Source organism: Spea bombifrons, chromosome 3 (genome assembly GCF_027358695.1).
Source record: "Spea bombifrons isolate aSpeBom1 chromosome 3, aSpeBom1.2.pri, whole genome shotgun sequence".
Classification (NCBI taxonomy): Eukaryota; Metazoa; Chordata; class Amphibia; order Anura; family Pelobatidae; genus Spea; species Spea bombifrons.
The window spans coordinates 90,561,273-90,589,143 of NC_071089.1; the positions used below are offsets into that span (position 1 = coordinate 90,561,273).

Genomic DNA, 27,871 nt, shown 5'->3' on the forward strand with positions numbered 1-27,871 from the left:
ATCAATTCTTAGGTGTTTTGTAATATCCGGTGATAGCTTTCAAGAAAGTCAATTTACTTTTGCTTTTATTTCTACATACTTTTTTTTTTTTAATGTATCAAAAATGTTTCATGTAAGGAGTATTGTTCTGAAAACAGAGCCACTTAAAGTTCACTGAACCCCCTGTCAGTTTGCCATGTGATGGCATCACAAGAGAATACTGGCCCGATTAACAGGATTGAATCCCTAGCACTTGGCTACGGCTTTTGGATTCCCCAACTAAATTTCACAAGATCTCTCGACCTTGTGAACCTAACCAAATTAAATGTGCGTGAGGAGTCATTGCTGCTTTCATCCTACTAAAGTCCCCTTGCAACATAAGTACAAGCTCTTAGCATGGTGTGGAATCTGTAAACAAAAGGCCCAGTTGTGCCACTGCTTCCCTAGGATGAAGAATTGCCCTGATTCCTGCCAACAAATGAAAAAACTTAATAGAAAGTATCTCAAACTATTAAAAAAAAATAAATAAATAAAAAAAAAAGTAAAATAAATGCAAACTGATGGTACTATTTTTTTTAATCCTTGGCATAACAATATGTTTGTTTGTTCTTGTTTAGAAATGTGTTGCTAATATAAGAAGCACCAAATTTAAGCTTCCTCTCTAAACCAGTAACATTGTTTTTTCCATTAAAAATGCATGAAAAAGCACTTGTTACATGCGTGACTATTATGATGATGAATCTATAAATGATGCAGTCAAACCTACTGGACAGGGGACACCTTAAATATAGGTCAGTGTGTTCTGAGCCTGTAGGTCCAGAAGGATCCTGCCTCTTGGGGTGTCCTTCCTCTTGAGGATGCTGCCCATGTTTTAAGCCCTAGTTGCAGCACGTTTTAAGCCCTGTATTGCCTCAGTGTTGGCCTCACGGTCTGTAAAGTCATGACTACACCTACAAGAAGACCTATAGCAGCTTTTGCCTCTGCTGTGGATTTTTTATGTGATACATCTATAGAGAAATTAACCCTTTCACGACAAAGCCTGTAAATGTACGGGCTCACAATGCATTCTCATTAATGGGTTTTAGGACTGCTCGTTCTTAAGGGGGTTAAGGATGGCCGCGAGATCCTCTGCTCTAACTGTCCTGGCTCGTAGGGCATTGTGGATGCTGTTCCGCGTATCGGGTTTGAAGAGCAAGCTATGTCCATGTCTTTCATGGGTAAGGAAATGTTTGGGCCGAACTGGAATCACTTCTTGAACACAAGACTAGAGAGAAGTTCTGGTTAACTCAGAAAAGTCTTCTAAGGGAAACGTCTCCTTTTGTGGTTTCAAGAAGCCTTATTCTGCAAGAGGGCACTCGGCTCCTGCCAGGAGATTCACCAAGTCCACTTCAAGATCTATATTACGGCTGCCAGGAGAAAAAGAAATTCTCGGTAAGCGAAATTCTAAAAAGAAGATTGACCAGAACAGCTGTTTTTCAAGTTTTGAATACTATTGAATGTTTAGCATATTTAAGTGAATGTTTCCTTAAGAGTTTCCACTGGAACCTGTCCTAGCCCCCGGCTAACACGTTGCATTACAATAGTCGTAGGACATTCTGGGTGTGTTGGCCAGTTTTGTGTAGTGTTGCCAGGAGACCAGGAACTCAGAGCTTGGAAGCAAAGGCATTTTTCTTTGTCCATCAGTGTAGAGAGAGAGTGTGTGTGTGAGAGAGAGAGAGAGAGAGAGAGAGAGAGAGAGAGAGAGAGAGAGAGAGAGAGAGAGGGGAGAAATGTTAGAGTGCTAGGCAGCTTTGGAAAGGTTGCACCTCTAACTGCATTCAGGGAAGTAAGGAAGCACCTCAATCTCTACATCCCAATTTTAGAATTCGTTGCAGTCACTGTACAGAGTGCATATGTTGCTGATTTCTATTTTCTAAATCTCGAGCCCTAATCTGTGCTGGCGATTGCTTTGGAAGCTGCAATGAGCAATCCAGGTGCTTATGTTACCTCCACACACAGTGAAGTGGACAGTGAAGGAGTCCGACACACGGGTGGTGATACCATTGAAAATAGACTCACTATAAAGGAGTTTGCTGAAATCCAGAATCTTTTTAAGGTGAGTGTATAAAACATTTTATACATGTTTCTCCAAAAATATCTTTGGGGTTTATTCACTAAAGGGAAAGTTTGGAAGCAGGTGGCGATTCCAACTCTTTAATTATTTATTATGAAGAGCAAACCCCAAAGTTTCTACCGCAGGAAGAGCTTGGCTGGCCATGTGTAATGTTTGGTTAAACCAATGAGAGCCCCCTCACGCATTGAACCTATGCATTATACAGGGTCAGTTCAGCCCTCCCAGTTGGAGGAACCTGCCAATGTTGGACCTTTAATGAATAGTGAAGTGTGGAAGTTGAAACCAAAATCTCCGGCTAACTCTCCTTTTGGTGAAAAGACCCCTTTATTCTTTATAAAAATTTAGCGCTGATAAACCTGTGTGGTTGAGGTCAGTATGTTTTATTAAATGAAAGAGTATTTTAATAATTTGCTTAAAATAGTCCAACAAATAAATGCGGGTGGGGGGGGTTACTTTTGTCCATAGATTGTCACAAAGAGACAAAGAGCTGAGTTAACAAGAATGGTGTCTTAGTTTTTGCAATACGATATACTCATCACTGATGAAACAAGGCTTCCAGCATGTAGTAATGATGGGCCTACAAACATATATCAATATATCAACAATATATCAACTGCTATGTTTTAAATAAGTACTGTATAGCATGCTACAGAGAGCTGTCAGAGGCACAGATAATTGTTTAATTGGTCTTCAAACAAATACTTCCATTGCATTGTCCCTGGAGGCTTGGGTGCCTATCCCGTGACTATGGGTAAAGTTATTGTCTACAAGGCACACCGCTCCGAAACACTATATAGAAGTTTTGTAAATAATGGAAAATGCATCGAAATCTTTATACATCACTAAGTAATTCAGTTTTATGAAAGCACTAAAATATAGATTGTTTGTTTCATGGCGTTCCATGTGTTGGTTGGGTCCAATTTCCCCAGAAATGTATTTTTGAAGTGGAGACATCTTTTCATTATCCGAATCCTGGTGTCACATTTATGCATTCTAGTCTCCAGCGTTAAACCAGCCAGAATGCATGAACAGAGAAGAATTCATGGACAGAACATATACAGCCCTGGGCCATGGCAATAAAGAGGAATACGGAGAATTATTTGATAAGATAGATGTGAGTCGTGAAGGTTTCATTGATTGGGACAAATTAACATCTTTCATGTTGCTTGAGCTTTATGAGAAAGATGAACGAGTCAAATCATCAGTAATCCCTGAGTGGAAAGATATTCGCTGTCTCCCATTAATTCACAAGGAAAACATCCAAAAAGTCGTTTATTTGAAAGGTTCCTGTCGTTATGTTACTCTAAGCAAAGACGGATTACTGGGAGTCTGGGGAGAAAATTTGAAACTGCAAAGAAGCCTGCGGATCTCCACTGATACAGTCAAGCTCAAAGATTTATGGGCTACAAGCTTGGTGTTTCTGGCCAATGTAAACAAGGTAACTATGAATGTAAATATAAATAATATAGTGTATGTCGATAACGAAAAAAGGAGAGTTATCATTGTTTTCTTCAATAATTCTCTCCTTCAAACAGCTTCTGTGAAGCATTTTATACTCAAGTCTGTCTTGGCTTTGGAAAAGGTAGCAAAGAACATAATTTCTATTCTTGGTGGAAAGGCCAAGTAAATTAAAAAAATGTCAGAGTGTAATGAAAAACATAAATCTAAATAAAAACGGAGCCTCCGTTACATGGTGCCATGGAGCATTTGCTTGCTGCTCAGAATAACAATGTGTTATGTAAGCACATTACGGTAACTTTGTCTGACAGCTTGTTCGGGATCCACTGATTGCGCTGGTATTCCCTAAAGCACTTCTAGCTTTCAAGGACCACTAAGAGGTCAGAGATTTAAAGTGGAATGTAATCACAAAATGTGGTCAATTCTTAATAGAACCGTTTACATGTTTTTAAATATTGGTTTAAACTTGTCTTCTCGGATATTTGCTGCCGTGCATAAAGAATCCTAAAATGTACAATCTGACCTAGATCTCCACAACTTCCTTCTCCTAAAGGGGGCCAGGAATGGAGAAAAGCCTATTTAAAGGAGGCAAATCTTGTTGTTGGAGGTGATACTAGTAATGATCGGCTTGGAAAAGGGTGATACTTTAGGATAGTAAAGTATTTTTTATACACTTATCACCTAAAAGACAGTTTCGTTACACCAAGTAAAGAATATATTCCTCGATTTGTTTGCCGATGCGAGATACTGGTGCTGTTGGCAGCCTGAAGCGACAACAGCCAATCCTGCACATGTGATCATCCCTAGAACCAATCACATGCACCAATACTAAAATTTTACACATTGTTGGTATTAACCACTGCTCGGTCGTTCCCTGAATAGAAAAAGAAGCAGAAAGGCACTTTTTACCGGGGTGAACCTTTTGATCTACCTGATCAGCCTTAATGTTATCTGGAAATCAGAGCTGCAGTCTTCACTGTTCATTAGCAGACAGGGAGTGAGAGTGAGGAGACAGCGAAACTTGTCATCTTTGAAAAATCAAAAGAAAAATATATAAATGAGAAAAAAAGAGTTGGGATATTAAAAAAAGAAGAAAAAGTGAAAAAAATACATTTATTTTATACTAAATTATAGGATATAAATATACGGCAATGGTTTCAAAAGTCCTGCTTCACAGATAGATAGATAGATAGAGACAGACATAAATAAGCGCTACGGAATTTGATGGTGCTATATAAAACAATAAATAATAATAATAAATAAAGGATGCTTAGTCCAGGAGAAAAAATACTGTTGGAGAAAGTGAAAATGATGTCATCATTAAGTGTTAAAAACCATTTGTCCTTAATCACAGATGAGTCGATATGAGCTGAACTATTCAGATTTTCAGTGTGAAAATCTGAAAACTTAGACTTCTAATACATTTAAAGGCAGCTTCACAAAAAGCTACCAGAAGGATAGAACGCTGATTGCCTTCTAATATTCCTACATCCATAATAATTTTCCACCTGTGGGTGCTTTTCCTATGACAGATTGCTGTTGCTTTTACCAGTAAGGAGATTTGTTTCTATGATCTCAACTCCAAGCAAGATATGTTTTGTCAATATAAACTCCAAGGCTTACAGGGCGCCCCGATATGTATGGACTACTGGCATAATCCTGATGACGGTAATGAAGCTGTTCTCACATTTGGAGACGTCACTGGGCAGGTAAAGGTCTTCCAGGCATCTGGTATAGTTTGAAAACTTCAGCGCTTATTTTATTTCGAATATATTGATTTTGCAATTATAATCGTGTTTTTTTCTTCAGGTTCAAGCAATCTGCTTTACAACAGCTATGATATCTCTATTTGAACGACCTGCTAATTCTACAGAGGACCAGCAAACAACCTTGTACATTACCTGGAGTGAACTTGTGTCTGGTTACCACAAGTGTTGCTACATTTTAAAGCACAAGCTCCATGATAATCATTGGGTCCGACAAGGTACAGTGCTTATCGATCATCTAGATAATAATTGTGCCGCGATTTGGTTAGAAATGAGAATAAGATAGGGATTTAGAATAATTTGTATATTTATAAATATTTATATTTATATATAAATTATATATTTATATTTATATATTTATATATTCACATATGTTGTATTATGACCCACAAAAACTATTAATTTTCACAACCAATAAGGAATTTGTATTTCCATCTTCCTACGTGTTCTTGTGCAATTTTATTATGACTCCATAATAATGCCTTGTGGGCAGACCATAAACAGAAACTGGTCGGGATGAGCAGAGAGGAACAATACGTGAAGTAGGATGGACTATGAAGCGATGATCATCATCATCCTCACCCATTTGTCTCTCTTAGTAACCTAAAACATTGGCACTTTGCCTGATGGAAAATATGGCCCTGTTGAATGTATGGTTTATATAACTTTGTTATAAAACCTTACACCAACCCAACAACTGGTAATATAGTTTTAGAGAGCTTGAGACATAACCCCCAACTGTCTCAGATCCCTAAGGCCATCCTAGATCACAATGTGCAGCCCACTCCAGCCTGTTTCCTCCAATTGTGCAAGCCCGAAAGGAAGCACCTTGATGTATTCATTAAAAACAAAAAAAAAAACATAGGTGTCCATATAAATGCTCTACTTTATCAACCCATTCATTCTGGCCTGGTTTATTTGGTATTACTTCTCAGTGATCAAAATCAAAGCAGGAATCTAGGTTTGAACAGAAATAAAAAGGAACAGCTGTAAATGGTACACTATTTCATTTCTTTCTATGAAACAATCTCCCATCACATTTGCCAGCAGTAAGGTTAATGGATATATGTTAAGTATATGCTTTGGTTTTGCTTCAATTGTTGCAGTAACATTATTCTTTTCAGAACCTGCCAATATTTCACTTTTATCACTGCAGAAAAATTGTAATCTAATTGCATATAGAGCGGTAGCTGCAATCTCCTGTCTTGTTTGACCTAAAACCCCTTTGATTGATATACCTATTTCCAGAACATTTTGAAAAACATGTTCTGTGTATTAGGGTGTAATAAAGCCACAGAACGAGACTCCAGATTCTGCATTTTTTTATATAGAATGTTTTGGTTGAGTAAAAAAAGGTTTTATTAAAAAAAAAATGACGTCCCCATAATTGTCCTTAACATAACTGTATTAATTTTGTGACATCTTCAATCTGCCATGGTAATAAAGATAATTTTTGGTTATGACATTTTGATTTCTTCAAAGCTCTGCTGGATGTAGCTTCCAATGGTGTCATATACTAAACTAATGAGGACATTCCTTTGCTCTTTCTCAGTGAGTTACAACTCTCATTTAGAAGCTTTTCTGTCGTGTTCTACAAGTGATAATAATACTGTGATACTGGCCTGGCGAGAAAAAGGGAAGACTCTCTTGAAGACAACGTCTCTGAACATCGCCAATGGAATAAATGGCTTTGACTATCATTCCGGATTAAACATTATTGGTGTGTATGAGTTGGTATAATACTTTATATTATCACAAGCTAGAGGTATTGCTTACCCTATTATAGTTTTGCAAAATGTGTCATTTATTTTCCATAGAACAGCTAATATTTAGGTTATGGTACCAGTCCTCAAATGTCTCATTAACTGACATGCAGACAACTCAAATGTATTGAGGGCTCTTTGGTAAATCTCAAATACCAAAGAACAAAACCTATAGAAGGACAGCAAATGTAAGGTGCTTTTTGCTTTTTGGCTAAGATCAAGTGTAATACCTGTAAGAAAGGGAACACTTGATTATCTGGCCTTAAGGTTGAGACAGCCTGAAGGTTCTTGACCACCCAAAGCGCTCTTAACTTTGGCATGCTCAACCGCCATGGACACCTGGCTCATTATGGAGGTTTCTGTTGTTAAGAGCACATGGAGCACTGAAGGACCTTCTGCTGCACTTTTTTCTCTTCTCCTCATGTGATCAATAAGTTGAACTAGAGTCATGGAGATAGAATACCTAGAGAGATATCTATTGGCTACTGATGTACATTAGCATGTGTTGGTGTGCATAATGTATGCAGCACTGCCGATATGAGTTAATATAGTGAGGGAATATGAACGTAAACACATGATATGTGTGGTATGAACAATGACGTATTTACCTATCCCCCTGCCTTAGGCCCAACCTCCCCCAGCCACCCTCCTAAATCAGCATGTGCACTGCATTAAAAAGCTCTGCCCTCCATGGACCGGTTTGGGAGATCAAAGATCACAAACTGCCCCCCAGTTTAGCAGCATGGGGACTACTGACCCCCTGGACTTGCCGCTCTAGGCCCAGTCACTGGGTATGATGACAATCAGGGAAAAATACAAGGCCAAAGATCAAGGGAGATTTGTGGTCTTACAGTAATAATAAAAAATGGACAAAAGAAATCGACCAAATGACTTCAAATGCTCTTTTTTATGGGTGCATTCAGTGTGTGATAGAGAGAGGCTACAAGGTTATGCAATTATTAATGTATTGCTCATAAAATAAAATCCATAGAGAAGAAATGGACGAGATGTTGCATAGGTTAGAATAAATAATGTAAATTGATGGTTTTAATGTATTTTTGGTATTGATCATGAAATACATGAAAAAAGAAGATATCAGACATCAATAACGACTAATATACTGTAATTACAACACCCACAAAAATGTGTCTTATTTGAGGAATCATTTTTATTTAAGGTTAGTAATAATGAAAATGAATACCATTTAATTGCAGGACGGATAATGAAAATGTTGTCCTGTGTTTAATGGGATAGAAATCTTAAGTGCAAATTTATTTGATTTATTACTACTATGAATACATTATGAGACACTTATAGGTTATTATGTTTCATTTTTCATTTTTGGCAGCGACTGCTGGAATAGACCATAAGGTTTGTCTCTGGAATCCATATGTTGTATCTAAACCCACCGGTGTTCTACAAGGTAACATGGCCAGCGTGATCAGTGTCAAGTTCTTTGACAGTCGGAAACAGCTCTGCAGTTTTTCAAAAGATAAGGTATTTCATATTTTCTTGTGTGATAGATTTTTGTGTATTAATAAGGTTAACATTTCGCCTAAAAAGTTAGCAGGTAGGCAAGCACAGTGACTTTGTTTATTGGTGTTATTAACCGTTTGATTTCTGAGAGTTGCAAAGAGATACAGAAACTAAGATTCAAGAAAACAAAGCTTTTATTATCTCTTAATGTTTCTTTGTTTTACCTCCAGGTGTTGAGAATTTGGGATGTTCATCATCAAGTTTGCATCCAACGAATAGCCGGGATTTTCCCTAAAACACTGGACTTCCAATTCACCCTCTACTTCTATGAACCACATGGGCATCTCTTTGTGTCATTCAACAATCAACTGGCAGTTATGGAAATGAAAAAAGAATCTAGTAAAAAAGTTACAAGCCACAAAAAGCCAATAACCTGCGTGCTTTACAACTCGACCTTTAAGCAGGTGAGTATTTATCTGACTCATAGATTCCTTGCATGGATACATTCGTTCCACAATAGCAGGAGGCAGTGGCACTGAAATAGATATTAAAGTAATTGTTATTATGGAAAGTAAATCTGTGAGTTTCCATGAATTTTTCAGGTAATCAGCTCTGATACAGGATCAACAGTTACTTTCTGGATGATAGACACTGGGCAGAAAATCAAACAGTTCTCAGGCTGTCATGGCAATGCGGAGATTAGCACAATGGCACTGAATGCAAGTGAAACCAGGCTGTTAACAGGAAGCACAGATGGAACAGTCAAAGTAAGCAAAACACGATGTGCAACACCAACAAAACTATGAGGCTAAAACTATAAGTAACAGAACCAGGTGGCTATAGACCCCACACATGAACATATATTTGGTTACTAGAGGCAATGAAATTATTATCTGATTTTCTTATTAATGCCTTCCCCAATTAGTATATGTGTGCAATTCAAGTTGAAGGAGGACAAAATCAATGTTTAAATCTCATTTGTGATATATCCTGGAGTTCTCAAACTGTTTTAGCACTGAGACACGGGGTAACATAATGATAAGACAACAAAAGCTACGTTTATAAGGGATGCAGGGAAGCTGTCACAATTGACCCCATGTGACCCCTATAGCATGCTATTAAACATCTATACCATACATGAGAACAATGGTGGTTCAGCAGCTCATAGACCTATATGGTACCAGAATGAGGTAGACCCAGATCAAAGCAGTGGTTACTAGATGAGTAAGTTTCAGGGCTAAGAATGGGCAGGAACAGACATTAAAAAGTTATAGAAAAGGGCAGGTAGTAGCGCTAGTTAAGTGTCCCTCCCATATCTAGATAAAGAGACAATTGTCCAGAAGTTTGACCAAGGCGTTTGGAGTCGAGAGCAGTCAGGGAAAATGAGAGAGTTCCCGGTTATGTGCATGGCACTAAACTTGTTGACCTTGCCAAAACTCGTAAGCAAAACATAACATGAATTAAAATGTAATGCATAGTGCCAGTCCACCATGCAACTTTTGTGTTTAAAGTGATAGTGTACTGCTTTGCAGAATAATTTGTCATATTAATAATCATCTGTTACTAAGCAGGTCTAAAGATTAGGTAATACAACCTCAGATGAACAACACATGACATATTAAACCCTGTCATGATTTATTCAAGAAAAAAAGCCAAAATGGAGAAGCCATGTGTGAAAAACTAAGTACATCCTTACTGCTTCCATAGGAATTAAGATGCTAAGTAGCAGACAGGTGCTGCTAATTAAATGCACTTGATTAATTGATTATCAGTAAGTGTGACCATCTCTATAAAAGCCAAAGTTTTAGCAGTTTGCTGGTCTGGAACATTCAGCAAACACAATGCCAAAGAGGAAAGACATCAGCAATCATCAGATAAGCAACTGTTGCTGCCCATCAATCTGGGAAGGGTTTTAAGACCATTTCCAAATAGTATAAAGTCCATCATGCTACAGTGAAAAAGATTATTCAAAAGTGGAAAACATTCAAGACAGCTGCCAATCTTCCCAGGAGTGGACATCCCAGCAAATTCCCCTCAAGAGTGGGACAAAATTCCTCCACAACGATGTGAGAGACTGTTAAAGTCATACAGAAAATGATTACTTCAAGTTATTGCTGCTAAAGGTGGTTCTACAAGCTATTGAATCATAAGGTGTGCTTAGATTTTCACACATGCCTTCTCCATTTTGGCTTTATTTTCTTTGAATAAATCTTGGCAGGGTGTAATATGTCATGTGTTGTTCATCTGAGGTTGTATTTACCTATTTTTTCAACCTGCTAAGGAACAGATGATTGTTATTATGTCCTGATATGTGAAAGAGGTTGTTTTTTTCAAACAACTTGTGTGGATGCAATTTATGAAATAATCATTAAAGCCAATACGTTTATGCATGATAAATGTTAACCCAGCCAGCGTAATGCCCTTTCTGCATGGCTTCTAATAACAACATTAATACTATGATACATTGGGAAAACATTAAGGCCACATTATTGATTTGCTTATGGTAGGATGCAAGTGGAATTGAAGCTGAACAATTAATGAGAAACAAAATAAAATAACTAAAAGGAATTGATGTTTTTAACAAAATATTACGCTCTAGCAGAACACTTTGGTGCATGCATGTTATGTGATTTTTTCCAAAAAGGCGTTCTCGTGGAAAAAACTTGTTTCTGCATTTGAGTATCTGTCATGAGTGACATCATGTCACACTACTTATTTCCAGCTAGTTTTATACTCACCATTGCTTTTAAGAGGTTTGCTTGGTAGAAGATAACATAGGCAGCTTTTCCGATTTTTCAATACATCACCTCTATTTAAACAGAAAAGGGGAAGCATGCCACAAATATAACAATAGTGATATATTGGGAAGTATGATGAGGGGTTCTCACCACAATCAAATAATTTTGCAAACATACTGAATAGCATATCTAGCAGCAGTCCTATCACAAGATCTAAAAGCCACTGGTCAAATATTGAACAGTTACCTTCTTTCATGAAAGAGATGTGGATAGACTTGGGAAGGCGTTGCATATCAAGGCTGTTCTACAAAGTATATTACAGTCTTTTTGACTGTTGAGTAGTTTTCAGTATTTATCAAGAACAAGCCAATATTTTACTGCTGATGGAAACAATATAATTCATGGGACATTACTTATTACAAGAGACTAATGGAATTATTTTGAGAAAATACCTTAACCGGGCTTACTATTCTCTGCCAGGAGACAGTAGGCTTATCTGGGAGCAGTTTGGGGACCATTATATGACAATATATCCGAAAATAACAAACTTCCAACCAACCAAAAGAAAAAAAACAGTTCTAAAATTCCTCAATACCACAAAATGTGTATATAAAAAATACACTTTATTTAATAAATATATAATAAATAAATCAAGAGAAAAAACATAAAAAATGTATATACAAAAAATAAATACAATATCTCTATGCTATTAAGATATTTGTATGGGCACAGGCCCATTTATTTATTATATATGTATCAAATAAATATATTGTGGCATTGAGTAACTTTAGCACACTTTCAGTGTGATATCACTGCAGCCCAGGGACTAGACTACCTTAATTGTTTATTTTCTTTAGCCATTTGAGGTTTGTATTCAATTTTCTATATTTTGGTGTTGTGTATGGACTTTAGTGCTGTGGATTATTTATCGAGTTTTCTATAATGTTGATATGTTATGTTTAAATAATATTTTGGTTTATATTAATGTTGTCATGATAATAAATAGTCCATATGTGTGTTTGGATTATGGAACCAATGTATATGACAGAAAAGTACATTTTCCTCTGAATGCGTTGTTTTGGAGATATTTGCTTTTTATAAATGAATCCCTACAGGACTCTAGGCTGGTAGTGTTCTGGTGGCTTTGGAGCATGTAATCAGATCATATTCCCAAAACACAGCAGATTTGTACTTCTGTGTTACAACAAAATGCTACACAGTCTTTAACGTCTTTTCCCGGCGTCTGTTTTTCAGTGCTGTTTGGTGATAAAGTCACTGTAACCTTTTTGGAGAATGTATGGTACTTTGAATCTGTGATTCAATGATTGAATAGATTAAAAATAATATGGCTCCTGCCTAATAAGTATCTCTTTAATAAAGCAATATAATATGTACAATACATATGTACTGATTTAATGTCATATTCTTATAATTACTATTATTTTTTTACTTTTATTCTCCTGCCCTTCTGTATAATCCAGTTGCTATATAGACATTACTGTACTTATTGGCAATTCTGTAGCTACAGGGAAGGACAGGTAATATGGAGAGTAGCTTTCCAAATACTATTTTCATCCTCAACTCAATTCACTATGGTTCTAATCCTGGAGCATTTAAACTGTTAGCCAGCTGGCAGCGTGCTTCACCAAATTGTACAAAGTTACCCGGCATGTTTGTAAAATAAAACTGATCCATCCATTACTTTGTAAACCTCATCCGGTCAATGATGATCTACCACTGAGGCAGTTTTTCTATGTTTTCTTATATAGACATTATTGCATTTCCTGTTTATAGTGCATGAGGAGAAGTGACCAGAAAATTAGTCAGTTTAGGAAAAATTACCGTATTTGCTCGATTATAAGACGAGGTTTTTTTCAGAGCAAATGCTCTGAAAAATACCCCTCGTCTTATAATCGAGGTCATCTTCTAATTAGACCTCAAAAAAATGTCTGCTGGGGCCAGGCTGCTTACCGGTGCTTTGGTCCCGAGCAGCGTCTCTTCTATTAGCAGCAGGAAGCTAGCAGACATAATTCTGCCTCCCCCTCTGGGGGCGGGGCCAGAGAAGTTGCTCGCACAGCCGGGCCCCTGCAGAAGTCTGCGAGTGGGAGATCTGCAGTTCAGGTAAGGGGGTGGGGGGTTTGAGCATGTGTATGTGTGATTAATGGAATGAATGAGTATTTAAATGTTTGTGAATGAGTGTGTGTGTGATAGCATGGATGTGTAAGGGGGGGGTAGCATGGCATACGGAGGCTGTACTCAAACTCCTATCATCCCCAGGTTCCAGCATGTACTGGCTGCCTTGGCTTGATAGGAGTTTGATTGCTGTAAGCAATCAAAAGATATATATATCTCTCCAGAAATGCCTTTTAACCCCCTATATGCCACTCTGGCATATAGGGGGTTAAAAGGCATATCATGGGGCAGAGTGGCATATAGGAGGGCATAAGTCATTTCTGGAGGCAGAGTGGCATATAGAGGGTTAAAAGACACATCATGGGGCAGAGTGGCAAATAAAGGGGGATTAAGGCATTTCTGGGGGCAGAGTGGCAACCTTGGGGGCAGATGTGCATAACTGGGGGGGGCAGGTTGGCAAATAAAAGGAAATAAAGAAATATATATTTTTCTCAATCATAGCTTTTATTAAATATGAAAAAATTGTTTACATGAATTAATATTTACTAGCAAAACTTTTTTTCCTATAGGGTAGTCTTATATTCAGGCTTTTTGTTTTTTTCCTAAATTAATATTTAGATTTTGGGGGGTCGTCTTATAATCGGGCAAATACGGTAAGTCAACGTTATGATGTGTGCTAACAGTGCCTCATCTTCAGTTTCGTTGTTCTTTATAAGGCACTAATGAGACAGGGAAATAATCTCACGTTTTCTTTATTCTCTGGATTTTAATATTCCTTTTAACTATATTAGTTCATCAGGACAAGCAGGTAATAAGGTATACAGTTTCTTTCACATGACGCTCACCGATTACTTTAATGTCTGACTTTTATGCCAAAAAGTACACTCACCGAAAACATCTTTACATTTTCAGTGAGTGTACTTTGATTGAGAGATATTTGGCATAAAAGTCAGACATTAAAGTATTCGGTGAGTTCAGCGTCATGTGAAGGAAACTGTATACCTAATAGTCCTCTACCTTCTCCTCTTTCCCCTAAGGCTTTGAGAAACAAGGTGCAAAACCTATGAGAGATTACAAAGACTTCATACTCTGATATAAATTTATTCTGGATTTCTGTTACATTTGTCAATTCAGTAACACAGATGCATTACATGTGCTCCAAAATGTGGAATATATATATTTAAATAATATATTTTTTAAATTTGTAAATATATATTTTTAAAGGTTTGGGATCTCAACGGCCATTGCCACCACAAACTAAATGCTGGAAGAGACCAGGCGGTTGAAATCTCCCAAATTCTAGTGCTAAAGAGAACCATATTAGTTGTGGGATGGGAAAGGTATGTATACATTTTTTATGTGCAAAATTGTAAAAATACAAAACTGTATAATGAATATTTAAAATGATATAATATTTAGAACCGGTGGGTTTTTAAAGAAGGTTGGGATGTAGAGCTGTGACACCTTAGAAAATTAAAGCCCGAACATCTGTTAAGGTATTTACACAGTATACGTGTAAGTAAGCTCGCACTGAGAATTGATACATCATCCTTTTCAGGTTAGTGCCGGTGAGGGTGGGTTCTGATGAGGGAGGGAAGACTAGGCTGTCATCAACAGCCCGATCACCCATGGGAATGGTGAGCTTTGGGATGGAGGGCATTGTGTGCTGCCCTTTATCATGAAGGACCATTGTTTTGAAGACAGTATAGAATGTCCTCTATCACAAAGGGGTTGAAGACAGCAAAGTACTTGTGTGTAAACACAGCATTTATCAACTAAACTTTGAGTTGTAGGTAAGTAGAAACACTTCAGCTTCCTGATTTGCATTATGAAGGGCCCACCCGAGTTTCATTCTCCTGCTTAACACATAGCTTACAGAGAGATTTATTTAGATTTAACTATGCAGTATAAAAGGCCAACTTAGCCTTTCTAGCAAGCTAAACTCACTTTTAAGTGAATCAATATTCACGCAGAAGTTAAAAAATTAAGCTGCATTGATGTCACACAATGGGAACAGCTTAGAGGGTGGTAATTGCTGTCATGTTATTAATATTTTATATTAATAAACCAAGGCACATGTTTCTCCTTATCCTATGCTAGAGCATTTTTTAGTGACAGTAGCAGATATTTTACAAACAGAAAGCCTAAAAGTACCGCTGCCTATAGTTGTCAGTAACAGGAAATAAAAAAATGGTTCAGAGTTGAAAGAAGCCTTATTTTTAGTCATGATGGCAGAAGCTGGTGACAACCTCTAAAGGGACTGGTAGAAGATACGTTTTTCTCTTTTTAAGGTACAGAGGACAAATTAAACTCGATTTAGTGGCAATGTCATTAGTAAACCATTGTTCTGAAATCAAATGATAGATATGAGACTCTTTCATCTGTCTATGGATTTACTGACGCATCTCATGCTCATCATGAGACCTAAATTATAAAAGTGGACAAAATATTGCAGTTAGGACCTGCTGGTGATGTTGCGTTTTCAACTGCCCTTATTTCTTTTTGTTCTGTATTCTAGGATTATTACAGTGTTCCGAATGAACACCTTAAACCAATACCTTGTCCAGCCTTCAGAGTGGAAAGGAGGGATGCAACATCAAGAAGACATCTTATGTGCAGCTTTTTTACCCCCACAAAGTCTTGTGACAGGTTAGAATACGTAAATTGTATCCTAAGTGGTACTGTGTAAAATATTTTAACTTTAAAATTAATTAAAGAGCTAATAATAATAATAGCCAAATGAACTAGCAAATACATAATTTTAGAAGAACAAAAAAAAACTATACTTAGAGAAATATAGGATTTGGCGGCAGATTAGAGCAATTCTATCCATTTTTCCTGATGTAAGACTCGGGACTTAATCAGTCCGTGATCTTGCCTTAGATTGAGGATAGCCTATGCATCTGTATATTATCTAACCATTTTTCTAGCACAGTGTACGAGATAATCTATTGGCTTGTTCATATGGGACTCTGCCATGTTTGAAATGACAGAGTTCCTTTGAATCATTTATCCCATTCCTCAGTGGAGAACACTTCACACCTAGATCCCACTGGAAAAATAAATAGCATATTTGTCTGTTGAAATGAAACAAAAATTAAGCACTACTGTCTCCACTTTTGTACATTAAAGGAGACACAATAAGGATATTCATCTGTGTAGAAGACATCTGTATTGGTGAATCTGGAGACACGAGAAGTGGGAGCGAATTTGAGTTTCTCATTGCTTTGATGTACATAGAACTTGTTGTATATGATCTTTTATTGCCTCAGTTTGCATTAACGATTTTCTCTTTAAATCCAGGAAGTTATGATGGGGAAATAGTGGTTTGGAATAACAATACAGAAAATGCTTCTCGGAAACTTCACCCAGACCCTGGTAGAGCACCGAGATCAAAGTCAGGTGAGAACAAACGTTGGGCGCCCTCTCAGGTTCCCTGAGGGCATTCATGGGATATGGTGTGGTAGAGCCAAAGGGCTGCTTGCAAGCCAGTTTTCATAATATTTAATAATGGACTGTGTCCTTGACTGGAATGCGACAACCTCTTTCTTCGACTTTTGGGATAATATCCCTTATCGCGCAAAATAGAGAAAGTTTCTGCACTCTTTTTATCCCCAGTAGTTACTGAGTTCCACTGGCGTAACACAAAATACTTAACTTTAAGTTGTCGAGGTTGTCTCCCAATGTTTGAATCCTTCTAAGGCGTTAAAATGTAATTTCCTAAAGCAATTATGTTCTCCATAGTTCTGTACCCAATCTGGACAGCAGGCAGGTGTATCAAGTATATTATGTGACACATAATAACACAGGGCATCCATTAAATTACAAATAAAACAATGACAACCATATTGTGGCATGTTTGCATGCGTGGTAATAATTAAGTCAATTATTAACAGCAGTATAAGCAATATATGGATCCTGGGCTCCAACATGACTGATAGACTTAATAAACAATTCATTTATGACAGTTTATTGTCAAAGACAGAACACGCTTCTTATTTAATTAGGTTCCTATTACAGAGCTTGATTGAGCACACTCAACTTTTGATTAGTATAGTATTACTTAAGTATTAATTATGATGACACCTTCCTACATTCTCTCTAAATAGGTTTGTTTAATTAAGAACCTCAGAGACACTAATGAAAATGAATGGGATCTTTATGTTTACTAAGGATAGTTTAACATAGACATTTAAGCACTGTTTTATTACTTTAGTGCCATGTTAAGATATTAACTTTTCAACTAGTCTTGCTAAGTACCGTATTTGCCCGAATATAAGCCTTTCGTATTGCCCAACGCCCAGGACATGCAGTTCCGGGCAGGCAGCAGGGTTAGGATACAGATCCCCCGCAGCGGTGCAGGGGACCCGTATCCTACTCTCCGATGCGCTCTGACAGCCTCCCCTGCCAACACTTTCCACAGAGGGAGTGCCGGCACGGGAGGTTGTCTAAGCGCATCGTGCAGACGTTCACCGGCTGCGGCGATGCACGTAACCGACCTGCTTTAACGATCTCCCTTGCCGGGAATTCCCACGGGGTAGAAGTTGTCTACGCGTATTGCGTAGATGTCCCCTGCCAGCCCCGCAAGACACACGAGAGTCTGCTTTGGTAAGTCGGAGGGGGGCACATCTCGGGGGCAGAGTGGCAACATATCTCCGGGGGACGACACAGAGTGGCAGCATGTCTCAGGGAGGGCAGAGTGGCAGTATATATCGGGGGGAGGACAGAGTGGCATTATATATCGGGTGGAGGGCAGAGTGGCAGCATATCTCGGGGGGCAGAGTGGCAGCATATGTATTCTACGTTTTTTTTTTTACTAAGAAAAATGTTTATTTAGAAAAGCACCTAACTTTTAGAGTGCGGCCTATATTCGGGTGCGGCCTATAATCGAGCCAGTACGGCAATTGCAAAACACTTTATAATGTTTACAAAATCCAAAAGCCATAGTTTTTTCTTGTGTAGCGTTTTTGGTCTTTTTAGAGTGACCCCTTTAAATGTCAAGTAACAGTGAATTTTGATATCTAAAGAAGGTGGTGTCACATTTTACTAATTGCTATATATTATTTAACAATTTAAAAAATCCAATGTGGAGTGCATTCACCCAAAAAATCTACCATGTCTTTTACATAGATTCTCAGATACAAAGTGCTGGAAAAAGACTCCTCTCCTTGTCTTCGGGAAGACACACACGCTCCATGAGTAACTTCAACGACACAGACTCTGACAGCAATAACACAGTAACTAGATTGTTCTTTCTTGAGGCAAGAAAAAATATTTCGGCAACAGGTGAAGATGTTCAGCTTATTACATTATTCTTGCTGTAGAGATATTCAGGGCCGGCCGAAGACTTAACGCCGCCTGGGGCGAAGTTTAAAACGCCGCCCCCCCCCGCCGACGCCGGGGGGGGCGGCGAAGTTTAAAACGCCCCCGACGCCGGGGGGGGGGAAGGGGCATTTTAAACTTCGCCGACGCCATAATCCACGATCCCTCCCCCCCGGTACTTACCTTTAAACAGTCCTGCGGCGAGTCTCCCTGCTCTGCCACGGTGCCGGCTTGTAATGCTGAGCGCCGGAAATTGACGTCACTTCCGGCGCTCTGCATTACAAGCCGGCACCGGGACAGAACAGGGAGACTCGCCGCAGAGGAGAGAGAGGGGCGCCGATCGGGTAAGCGAAAACCACTCGGTGCCCCTCTCTCTCTCTCCTCCGCTTCAAAAAAAAAAAAAAAAAAAGCGCTTGGGGCAATTGCCCCAGTCTGCCCCATTATAGGGCCGGCCCTGGAGATATTGTCTACTGACTAGCTTGCATGGATGTTTTTAAACTGAGATAATAACTGATCCTAATTATTGTAACTATGTACAACATAATAATCATGTTTTCTTTTTGTTTTTGCAAATAATATTCTTTAAAAAAGCCTCAGTTGTTTTCTATTGTGCAATGGGCAGGAACCATTCTCTCGTTACTATGTCACATTCCTCAAACTCATATCTTGACCCAACTGCATTGTAAACTACACAAAGTTACAAAAACCTGGGTCAGTAGCAAGATTCCAATGTACCGTATTTGCTCGATTATAAGACGACCCTGATTATAAGATGACCCCCCCAAATCTGAATATTAATTTAGGGGGAAAAAAAAGCCTGAATATAAGACGACCCTAAAGGAAAAAAAGTTTTGCCAGTAAATGTTAATTCATGTAAACTATTTTTTTTTTAATAAAAGCTATGATTGAGAAAAATATTTTGGTTTTATTTCCTTCTATTTTCCAACCTGCCCCCCTAGTTATGCACATCTGCCCCAGAAATGCCTTATACCCACTATATGCCACTCTGGCATTAAGGGGGTTAAAAGGCATATTATGGGGCAGAGTGGCATATAGGGAGGTTTAAGGCATTTCAGGAGGCAGAGTGGCGTATTGAGAGTTAAAAAGGCATTTCTGGAGGCAGAGGGGCATTAAGGGGGTTAAAAGGCATTTCATAGAGCACTCTGCCTCTAGAAATGCCTTATGCCCCCCATTTAACCCCCCCCAACCTACCGGTGCTTCTGACTCCCCTGTCATGCAGCCGGGGCAGCGTGTGCGGGGGATCTGAATCGTAGCCGTCGCATAGTCAGACCTCTTTGAGGTCTCATTATAAGACGACCCCGATTATAAGAGGAGGGGTATTTTTCAGAGCATTTGTAAAAAACCTCGTCTTATAATCGAGCAAATACGGTAATTTTACATGGAGAAAGCACAGGAAATAAAGGAACAATCCTTAAAATCCTCAGTATGATGGGTATTAGAAAATATGAATCTTTATAACTTGAACTGTATCCTTAAATGAATAGATGGTTTTTAGTGCTGGGTGCATGGCGTAACTAGAAACCAAAGGGTCCTAGTGCGAAAATTCTAACACAAGCTCCATCTCACCCCACTTACACATACATGCTTACACACAAACACCTATACATCCATGCTCACACACACACAATTACACATCCATGCTCACGCACACACACAATTACACATCCATGCTCATATCCATACACACACAATTACATATACACACACACCCCACCTACCTCCCACCCCTGCTTACCTCTCCAGCAGCTTCCTTTCTCGCTGCTTGCACAGTGCAAGCAGCTTCAGTTTCACCGCAGTGTCACGTGATTTAACGTGACCCTAATACGTTCCTGTCTTCCCTGCCATTTCAAAATAGTTTAGGAAGGGCCCTTTTGAAACAATTCCACATTCTAAATCAATTCTCTAATGTCCTCATTTGTTAAACATACCCAGGGACATTGGCTCTGTTGGAAATCATTCTCAGGAACATTGTTTATCCATTGTATATTAGAAAGTGCTAGCCCCGCATTAAGCCCTAAAGTATGTTATAAGTGACCTAGTCTTTCTGAAAGCACATAAAGATAAAACTGTTGTCACCTTCCAGACAATTCTAAATCCATTCTACGATCTTAAGGTTCTACAACCACTGCAGTTTTCAAACATTAGTGTGTAGGCCAGTTCATTAACAGAATGTGATATCAGTTGGATGAAAATTCGTTTGGAGTCTACAAATTTAGCCATATTTAAAGCTCAAGATAAAGAAGCTAGCTTCAAAACTGAGAAATCAAATATTTTTTTTTGCTTAGTTCACTTTGAAGTGTGCTGTATTAATTGCATTGAAATATGTCAGATTTTTCTCTTTATAGATTTTCAATAGTGAACAGGCTTTCTTTCATAATACCATTTTAATTACAGAACTGTCCATTGGTTAGCAAGCATACTTGGTCTTTAGCAATAAAGCGGGGCTAAAAGTGGTTGTGTGTTTTTGGCCAGCTGAAAGATGGGCTGAGGCTACTACAGATTTAGATGTTTGTATCCCTTTTCAATGACCCTGCACTTGTGTATGAGCTTGAAATTATACCACTATGATGTATCACATAAACTACAGGAAGAAAAGACAAGAAATGTATTATCATACCATGCCAACTAATTGCGTTTATTATTATTATTTATTGTTTTATATAGCGCCATCAAATTCCGTAGCGCTGTACAATGGGCGTTTGACACTATGGTCTGTGTATCTTATAGGTGGAGCAAACTTGGTGTCTTGTGGAGGACTGGGATGCGTTCGATTCTGGAACATATTTAGAAACCAGTTAATGGCGGAATTTGTAGCTCATGAAGGAGCCAGCTTCATCATTATGACTATTGATAAAACGAATCGGTACACTATTACTGGGGATCACGATGGCTGGGTTAAAGTATGGGATATACAGGTAACTGAACAAAACTAAAATTACCATATTTGCTCGATTATAAGACGACCCTGATTATAAGACGACCCCCCCAAAATCTAAATATTAATTTAGGAAAAAAACAAAAAGCCTGAATATAAGACTACCCTATAGGAAAAAAGTTTTACTAGTAAATATTAATTCATGTAAACTAATTTTCATATTTAATAAAAGCTATGATTGAGAAAAATATATTTTTTATTTCCTTTTACTTGCCAACCTTGCCCCCCCCCAGTTATACACATCTGCCCCCAGGCTTGCCACTCTGCCCCCAGAAATGCCTTATACCTCCTATTTGCCACTCTGCCCCATGATGTGCCTTTTAACCCTCTATATGCCCCTCTGCCTCATGATATGCCTTATACCTCTATATGCCACTCTGGCATATAGGGGGTTAAAAGTCATTTCATGGGGCAGAGGGGCATATAGGGGGTTAAAAGGCATATCAGAAATGTTTTATACCCTCCTTTATGCCACTGTGCCCCATGATATGCCTTTTAACCCCCTATATGCCCCTCTGCCCCATGATATGCCTTATACCCCTATATGCCACTCTGGCATATAGGGGGTTAAAAGGCATATCATGGGGCTGAGTGGCATATAGGGGGTTAAAATGCATTTCTGGAGATATATATATATATATATATATATATATATATATATATATATATACTGCTAACAGCAATCACACTCCTATCAAGCCAAGGCAGCCAGTACATGCTGGAACCTGGGGATGTTAGAAGTGTGATTACAGCCACCCTATGCTATGCTACCACCCCCACCCCCCTTACACATCCATGCTATGACACACACACTCATTCACAAACATTTAAATACTCATTCATTCCATTAATCACACACACACACACACACACGCTCAAACCACCCACCCCCTTACCTGAACTGCTGATCTCCCACTCGCAGACTTCTGCAGGGGCCCGGCTGTGCGAGCAACTTCTCTGGCCCCGCCCCCAGAGGAAGGAGGGGGGAGGTAGAGTTATGTGAGGACTGTGCTAGCTTCCTGTTTCCTGCTGCTAATAGTAGAGACGCCGCTCGCGATCAAAGCCCGGTAAGCAGCACGGCCGAAGCAGAATGAGGTCTGATTAGAAGAGGACCTCGATTATAAGACGAGGGGTATTTTTCAGAGCATTTGCTCTGGAAAAAACCTCGTCTTATAATCAAGCAAATACGGTATTTTTTTTACGTCACAGGGTAATAGAATGCTAACATACGTTGTTTAATATACAATTTTATTGCATCATTTCCATTTAACTGGAGGTTTAATGCGGAACTGTACATTGTTAATAAAAAAAACATTCTAAAAAAGTATATTTAACATTTAGCCTCTCCCCAGGCTGATATATGGAGTTAGTTTTAAAAATCCTTAATATGCATGGTTTTATATTGGAGTTGCATTGAGTTTGCACATTTCACCTACTTAACAATGCATCATGATGGGCCAGAAGTGATGAACTTATCCTGCAAAATGGACAGGGGTTAGACCTGTATAATGCATTATTTAATTGGTAAAACAAAGTCCCCTTTGCAGGACCAGCTGAGCGTTTCCTACGGAAAATAACCGACAGGACTATCCACAGTAACACTGGCTTGCATACTTGTTCCATGATTATTCTTTCCCATTATGTTATCTCCCTTGTCGTTAAGTTGCTAATTGGTTTAGGCAATCTTTATAAGATGAGATGAGGAGAGGCGTGAGAACTTCAGGACAGAAAAATTGATCATGTTCCAGAAAACTGTCAAATTATTTCTTCTTTGACTAGATTTAAAAAAATGTTCTTGTCTACCGTAACCGAAGCAGATTAATCTTATGTGAAGGGAATGTCATGTCTATTGTTACATGACTATGCAACAACTGTTACATGTCTATTTTCTAATAGGAATACTGTATCGATTACAGCGAAACCAATTGCACGGAGCCGGCTCCATTAGTAGCATCTTTCCAGCCTCACAGCGACTGCATCACACATCTGGAGACGTGTGCGCACAGTACATGCCTGCTGGTGATCTCTGCTTCTGCAGACTGCAGTATATGTGTCAGTGATATCTGTGGTACTGCCATTGGAATATTCGGCCAGGTAAGATTTCTTCCTTTTTAAATGACAATGTCTCTATTAATTGGATATTCCCTGGAAACTTTATCCTTAAGGCCTTGGGTATCAAGCTAACATTGGATCTCTGATTTGCTCACCGTAATCAGCACAGTGGTGTTTCTCTCCACCTATTTACCTCTCCTAACCATTTGCTAGTTTTGCCTCAGTTGGTCCAGCTCTTACCCTCCAGCCCACCCAAAAAGTGAGGAAGGGAAAGCCTAGGGAGAGCGGGAATCCCAGATAAATACCCAGGCATGATTATTGAGTAAAAAGGTTACTCTTTTCCTGAAATGGTATGATTCATTGCCACAAATACCTGTATCTCATGGATATCTACCAACAAAAGTCTGTTCCTTTTGTTGTTACATACAGCATACCATAGTAAATAATTCATATTGTAAAGATAATATTATGAGCACAAATATTTTAAATATATGGTCAAACCCACCCAGAGGACTAGGATTGTGTAGGTTGGCTTTTTAGGGGTTTGTTATTGAAAGTGGACTTGGTTTAAACCACACCGAAACTACTGGCATAAAATCAGGTCATAAATACAGAAAGAGCATCAAACAATATTTTCATACTGGACAAGTAAAAATCAGCGAGGAATTGGTAGAACGATCCTAGTTTTACAAACACAAAGGCTACATTTTTTCTCATTATTCAGCTTAATAACATTACATTAAGTAGCTTAATGTCTACAAAGAAATTGCAATTTCAGGTTTGTAGATTATTATCTATGTCCTATAACGTTTCTTTTAGATATAATATATCATCTCAAGTCCCTCTAGTTACTAAAAACCAGTGGTTGGATCTACGTCTGCCTAGTATGAGCTGAAATTTTATCTCGTATGTTTACATTTTGCATTCAGCAATGTGTGCAATTATGTCCTTTTACTTTAATTAATGATAATTCCACCATTTAATTGAAAAGCCCAGGACTTGACTGTTGAAGATCTATAATTAATTTAATGGGTCACCACTTGTACATACTGTTGTTGATTCACACACTATATATATATACTGTATAATGTGTGCTTCAGTCTGTACAATGACAAGGGGTGTTGGTCATATTAAATTATTGCCCACTTATGTCTGCTTAGGAGGAGCACTGGAGGATTGAGAGTTATCTGCCAGTACCTGTGATGGATAATACTATTTTTGAAAATCCAGAGGAGAATGTAACAGGAACTAAAGACTTGCAGGCAGACATTTCAGATCTTCATCCATCATTATATCCTGATACACAACCGACAGATCTGATCATGGAAGATGGAGAAGACTTACTGTTTAAGTAGGTTATGATAGTTGCCATTCATTCCTGTCATTTAAAGACTAATGACAATTCAATGACCTATTGGATACAATATTAGTATTTAAGGGATTGAAAGAAAGGATTTACAAATATGCTTCTTATGCCAAATGCAACTCATAGCGATTTGATTCTGTGTTGCGATATAAAAAGTGTATCTATAGTTATTGTAATCTACAGGCCTTATATCCTTGAAAATGGGTACATTGGCTTGATGGCCAAATTGTGTTATTGTACTCGGTATGACATAAACTGATTTTTAGGAAAGCTTGCATTTCATTAACGATCCTGTCTTCATTTGCAGGGTTAGTCCATGGGAAAATACAATTTTAGGCAGAAAATACAAAGAAAATGGAACAAAAGAAAAGCTGCATTCTAACTTCAGGGACGATTTAACTCAAAACTCAATTGGTAATCATTTGTTGTTTTATTGTATATCAATAGAGCTCCAAAGATAATCAGTTGTATGTTCTCCTGAAGAGGAGTTTCAAAACTCATTTGAAGTATTTAAGAAACTAGTGTTTTGTGTGAGTCACGGAATTACAGAATACAAATGACGTGGTCTGAATTTATGAATAAATCTTATATGCAACAAGTAATCTACATGTACTGTGCATCCTACCAGATCCACTGAGTCCTTGTGTTTCTGCTAAATGGAATTGATATCTGTCCTGTCTGGAGGCTTTGGAATATCTGAGACTATATAATAATGTACGCCTGTTGCCCAAGGTGTGCTTTACCTCTTGTAAGAACTGAAATAGGGTGTTTTGCTTCTATCCTTGCAGGAACATTCAGTCTGTTGAATATTGGACCCCTTAAGGATATTGGTGAAGTGAAGAAACCAGATTTTGTTGTAAACCCTGACAAATATTTTGGAGAAAAAACAGAAGAGAAAAGCCGTGCATTAATACTTCCTACCCACTCACAAAGTAAGTTGTTGTACTATTAATACATAGTTAATAGTAGGTATACTTACTCACTCTATAGAATATACCCCGCAGCTCTGGCTGCATTGTTGTGACTTGATTTCCCCCAGTGTTTCCATATTGCTGTTTTGATCCAGTAGACTTATAAACAATGCATACTTCATGGCTATGCAAATATTTGGCCATTAAACCAATAACAGCTCGCTATTGCAAATGGGCATCATCCCAAAACACACAATGACGACCTTAAGTGCACTTGACATTGAATACGTTACAGGAACACCCTTCATCAGTATATGCTGCATTCAATTTCGCTCTACAAATCTAAGACTCATGTACAAAGTAAAAGTAATAATAATAAATGAATACAACTCAATATAACATCATATCTCTGAGAAATCACCCAATATAGAGGCAGTAAGTGCAGAGCGATGATTGATATTAAAAACAGTGATATATTCTGGCATATGTCATATAGGCCTGAAGATAGGGCGGCACGTCCAGGGGGGGGGCAGTACTCCTCTGCTGCAAAATCGGGGGACAGATGGCCTCCTGCCAAAACTCAAAGCATGCTAGAATATTACTATTGTGCTTTATATTCCAGTATAGCGTGTATGAGTTACTCAGCCAAGACTATGTAATGAAATACTGAATAGTCTGGTGTCTGGGGTGCAGATCTCAGTGACAACCATTCTAATCATCCGAAATAGACAACTGCTTAAACATGCTGCAAATGTGAATACATACACTTCCTCTAGTTTAAGAGAGGGATTTCTCAACGTTGTGATATACTTGTTTACATTTGAAAACATCTATAATCTTACATTTGATGTCACATGGGCGTTGTGCATAATTTAATAGCTGGCGGCCATAACACTCATGTGGTATAGCAGTGGAACTGAACAGAAGCCAAGTGAAATACCTCTTATTTTGCCAGCAGGATAATAGCAGACATTTGTGATGATTATTTTGCTATAAGTGTAACGGATGAATTAAACACATGTCTACATGTGTATATTCTTGATGTGCCATCATTGTGAGTGATACACACTAGATGGCATATAGTTAAGGAGCCGAGCGGCTGGCTTTGTAAACAAAATTTCTTGCTTTGTCTTCATCTTGAATTGTCAACTTGCCTAATATATGGCAAAAAGGAATATAAAATACAGTAGGGATTTTTGCTCCAGCCATTGGTAATAATAAAGACTTTTTTGGATACTTTCCAAGCATATGAATAATCCAGATTTGATTCTATCACAGCTGTAGCTCTGAAAGCTGTGTTTGATGAAGGAAGCCTCTTCCCAAGAGAAATTTTAGAACGTGAACAAACAGCAAAGCAACTGAAAGAGAAAATGCACCATGAATCGAAGATAAAGAGAACCAACAGAACAGCGCGGCCAAAGGAAAAATAAATTGTTGTTATTAGGGAGAACATTTTACCCCTAAAACTGTATTTATTGCGAAAATATTAATGTTTACTGATAGAGCAATAATTCCTTACAAATAAATGTCTTCATAAAGCTGTATTATGTTCTCGTTTACATTAATATTTCTAGTATTATTATATTGGTTGTGTTTCAAATGTTCTACCAATAAATAGTGTTACGATTATTTATAGCTGTCTCTGGGGGTGACCTTCAAAAGGGATAGTGTAGGATTTAGCACACAAACCGAACTGATCTATACATATTAATGTCCATTTTAGATTATTAAGACTCCGGTGCAAAGTTTGAAATGTAATAATCCAGTCAGTAGGGCCAGTTGGTTGTAAGGGTCAATTGTTTAATTTTATATTTTAATAGATTTAATTTTTTGGACTG

General features: G+C 38.2%; 1 protein-coding gene across 1 annotated transcript; it reads left to right on the forward strand.

Moving 5' to 3' along the window:
* Window positions 1–1,889: 1,889 nt before the first annotated feature.
* WDR49 (WD repeat domain 49) lies at window positions 1,890–27,571 on the forward strand. Its single transcript, XM_053461147.1, has 18 exons — window positions 1,890–2,074; window positions 3,090–3,530; window positions 5,083–5,259; window positions 5,360–5,534; window positions 6,869–7,036; window positions 8,428–8,576; window positions 8,786–9,019; window positions 9,158–9,322; window positions 14,651–14,766; window positions 15,945–16,075; window positions 16,730–16,828; window positions 18,557–18,712; window positions 21,497–21,684; window positions 23,601–23,798; window positions 24,917–25,107; window positions 25,430–25,536; window positions 25,911–26,054; window positions 27,312–27,571. Exons 1-18 carry the CDS (start codon window positions 1,940–1,942, stop codon window positions 27,461–27,463), a joined length of 3,126 nt encoding a protein of 1,041 aa, XP_053317122.1. The 5' UTR covers window positions 1,890–1,939; the 3' UTR covers window positions 27,464–27,571.
* Window positions 27,572–27,871: the final 300 nt, after the last annotated feature.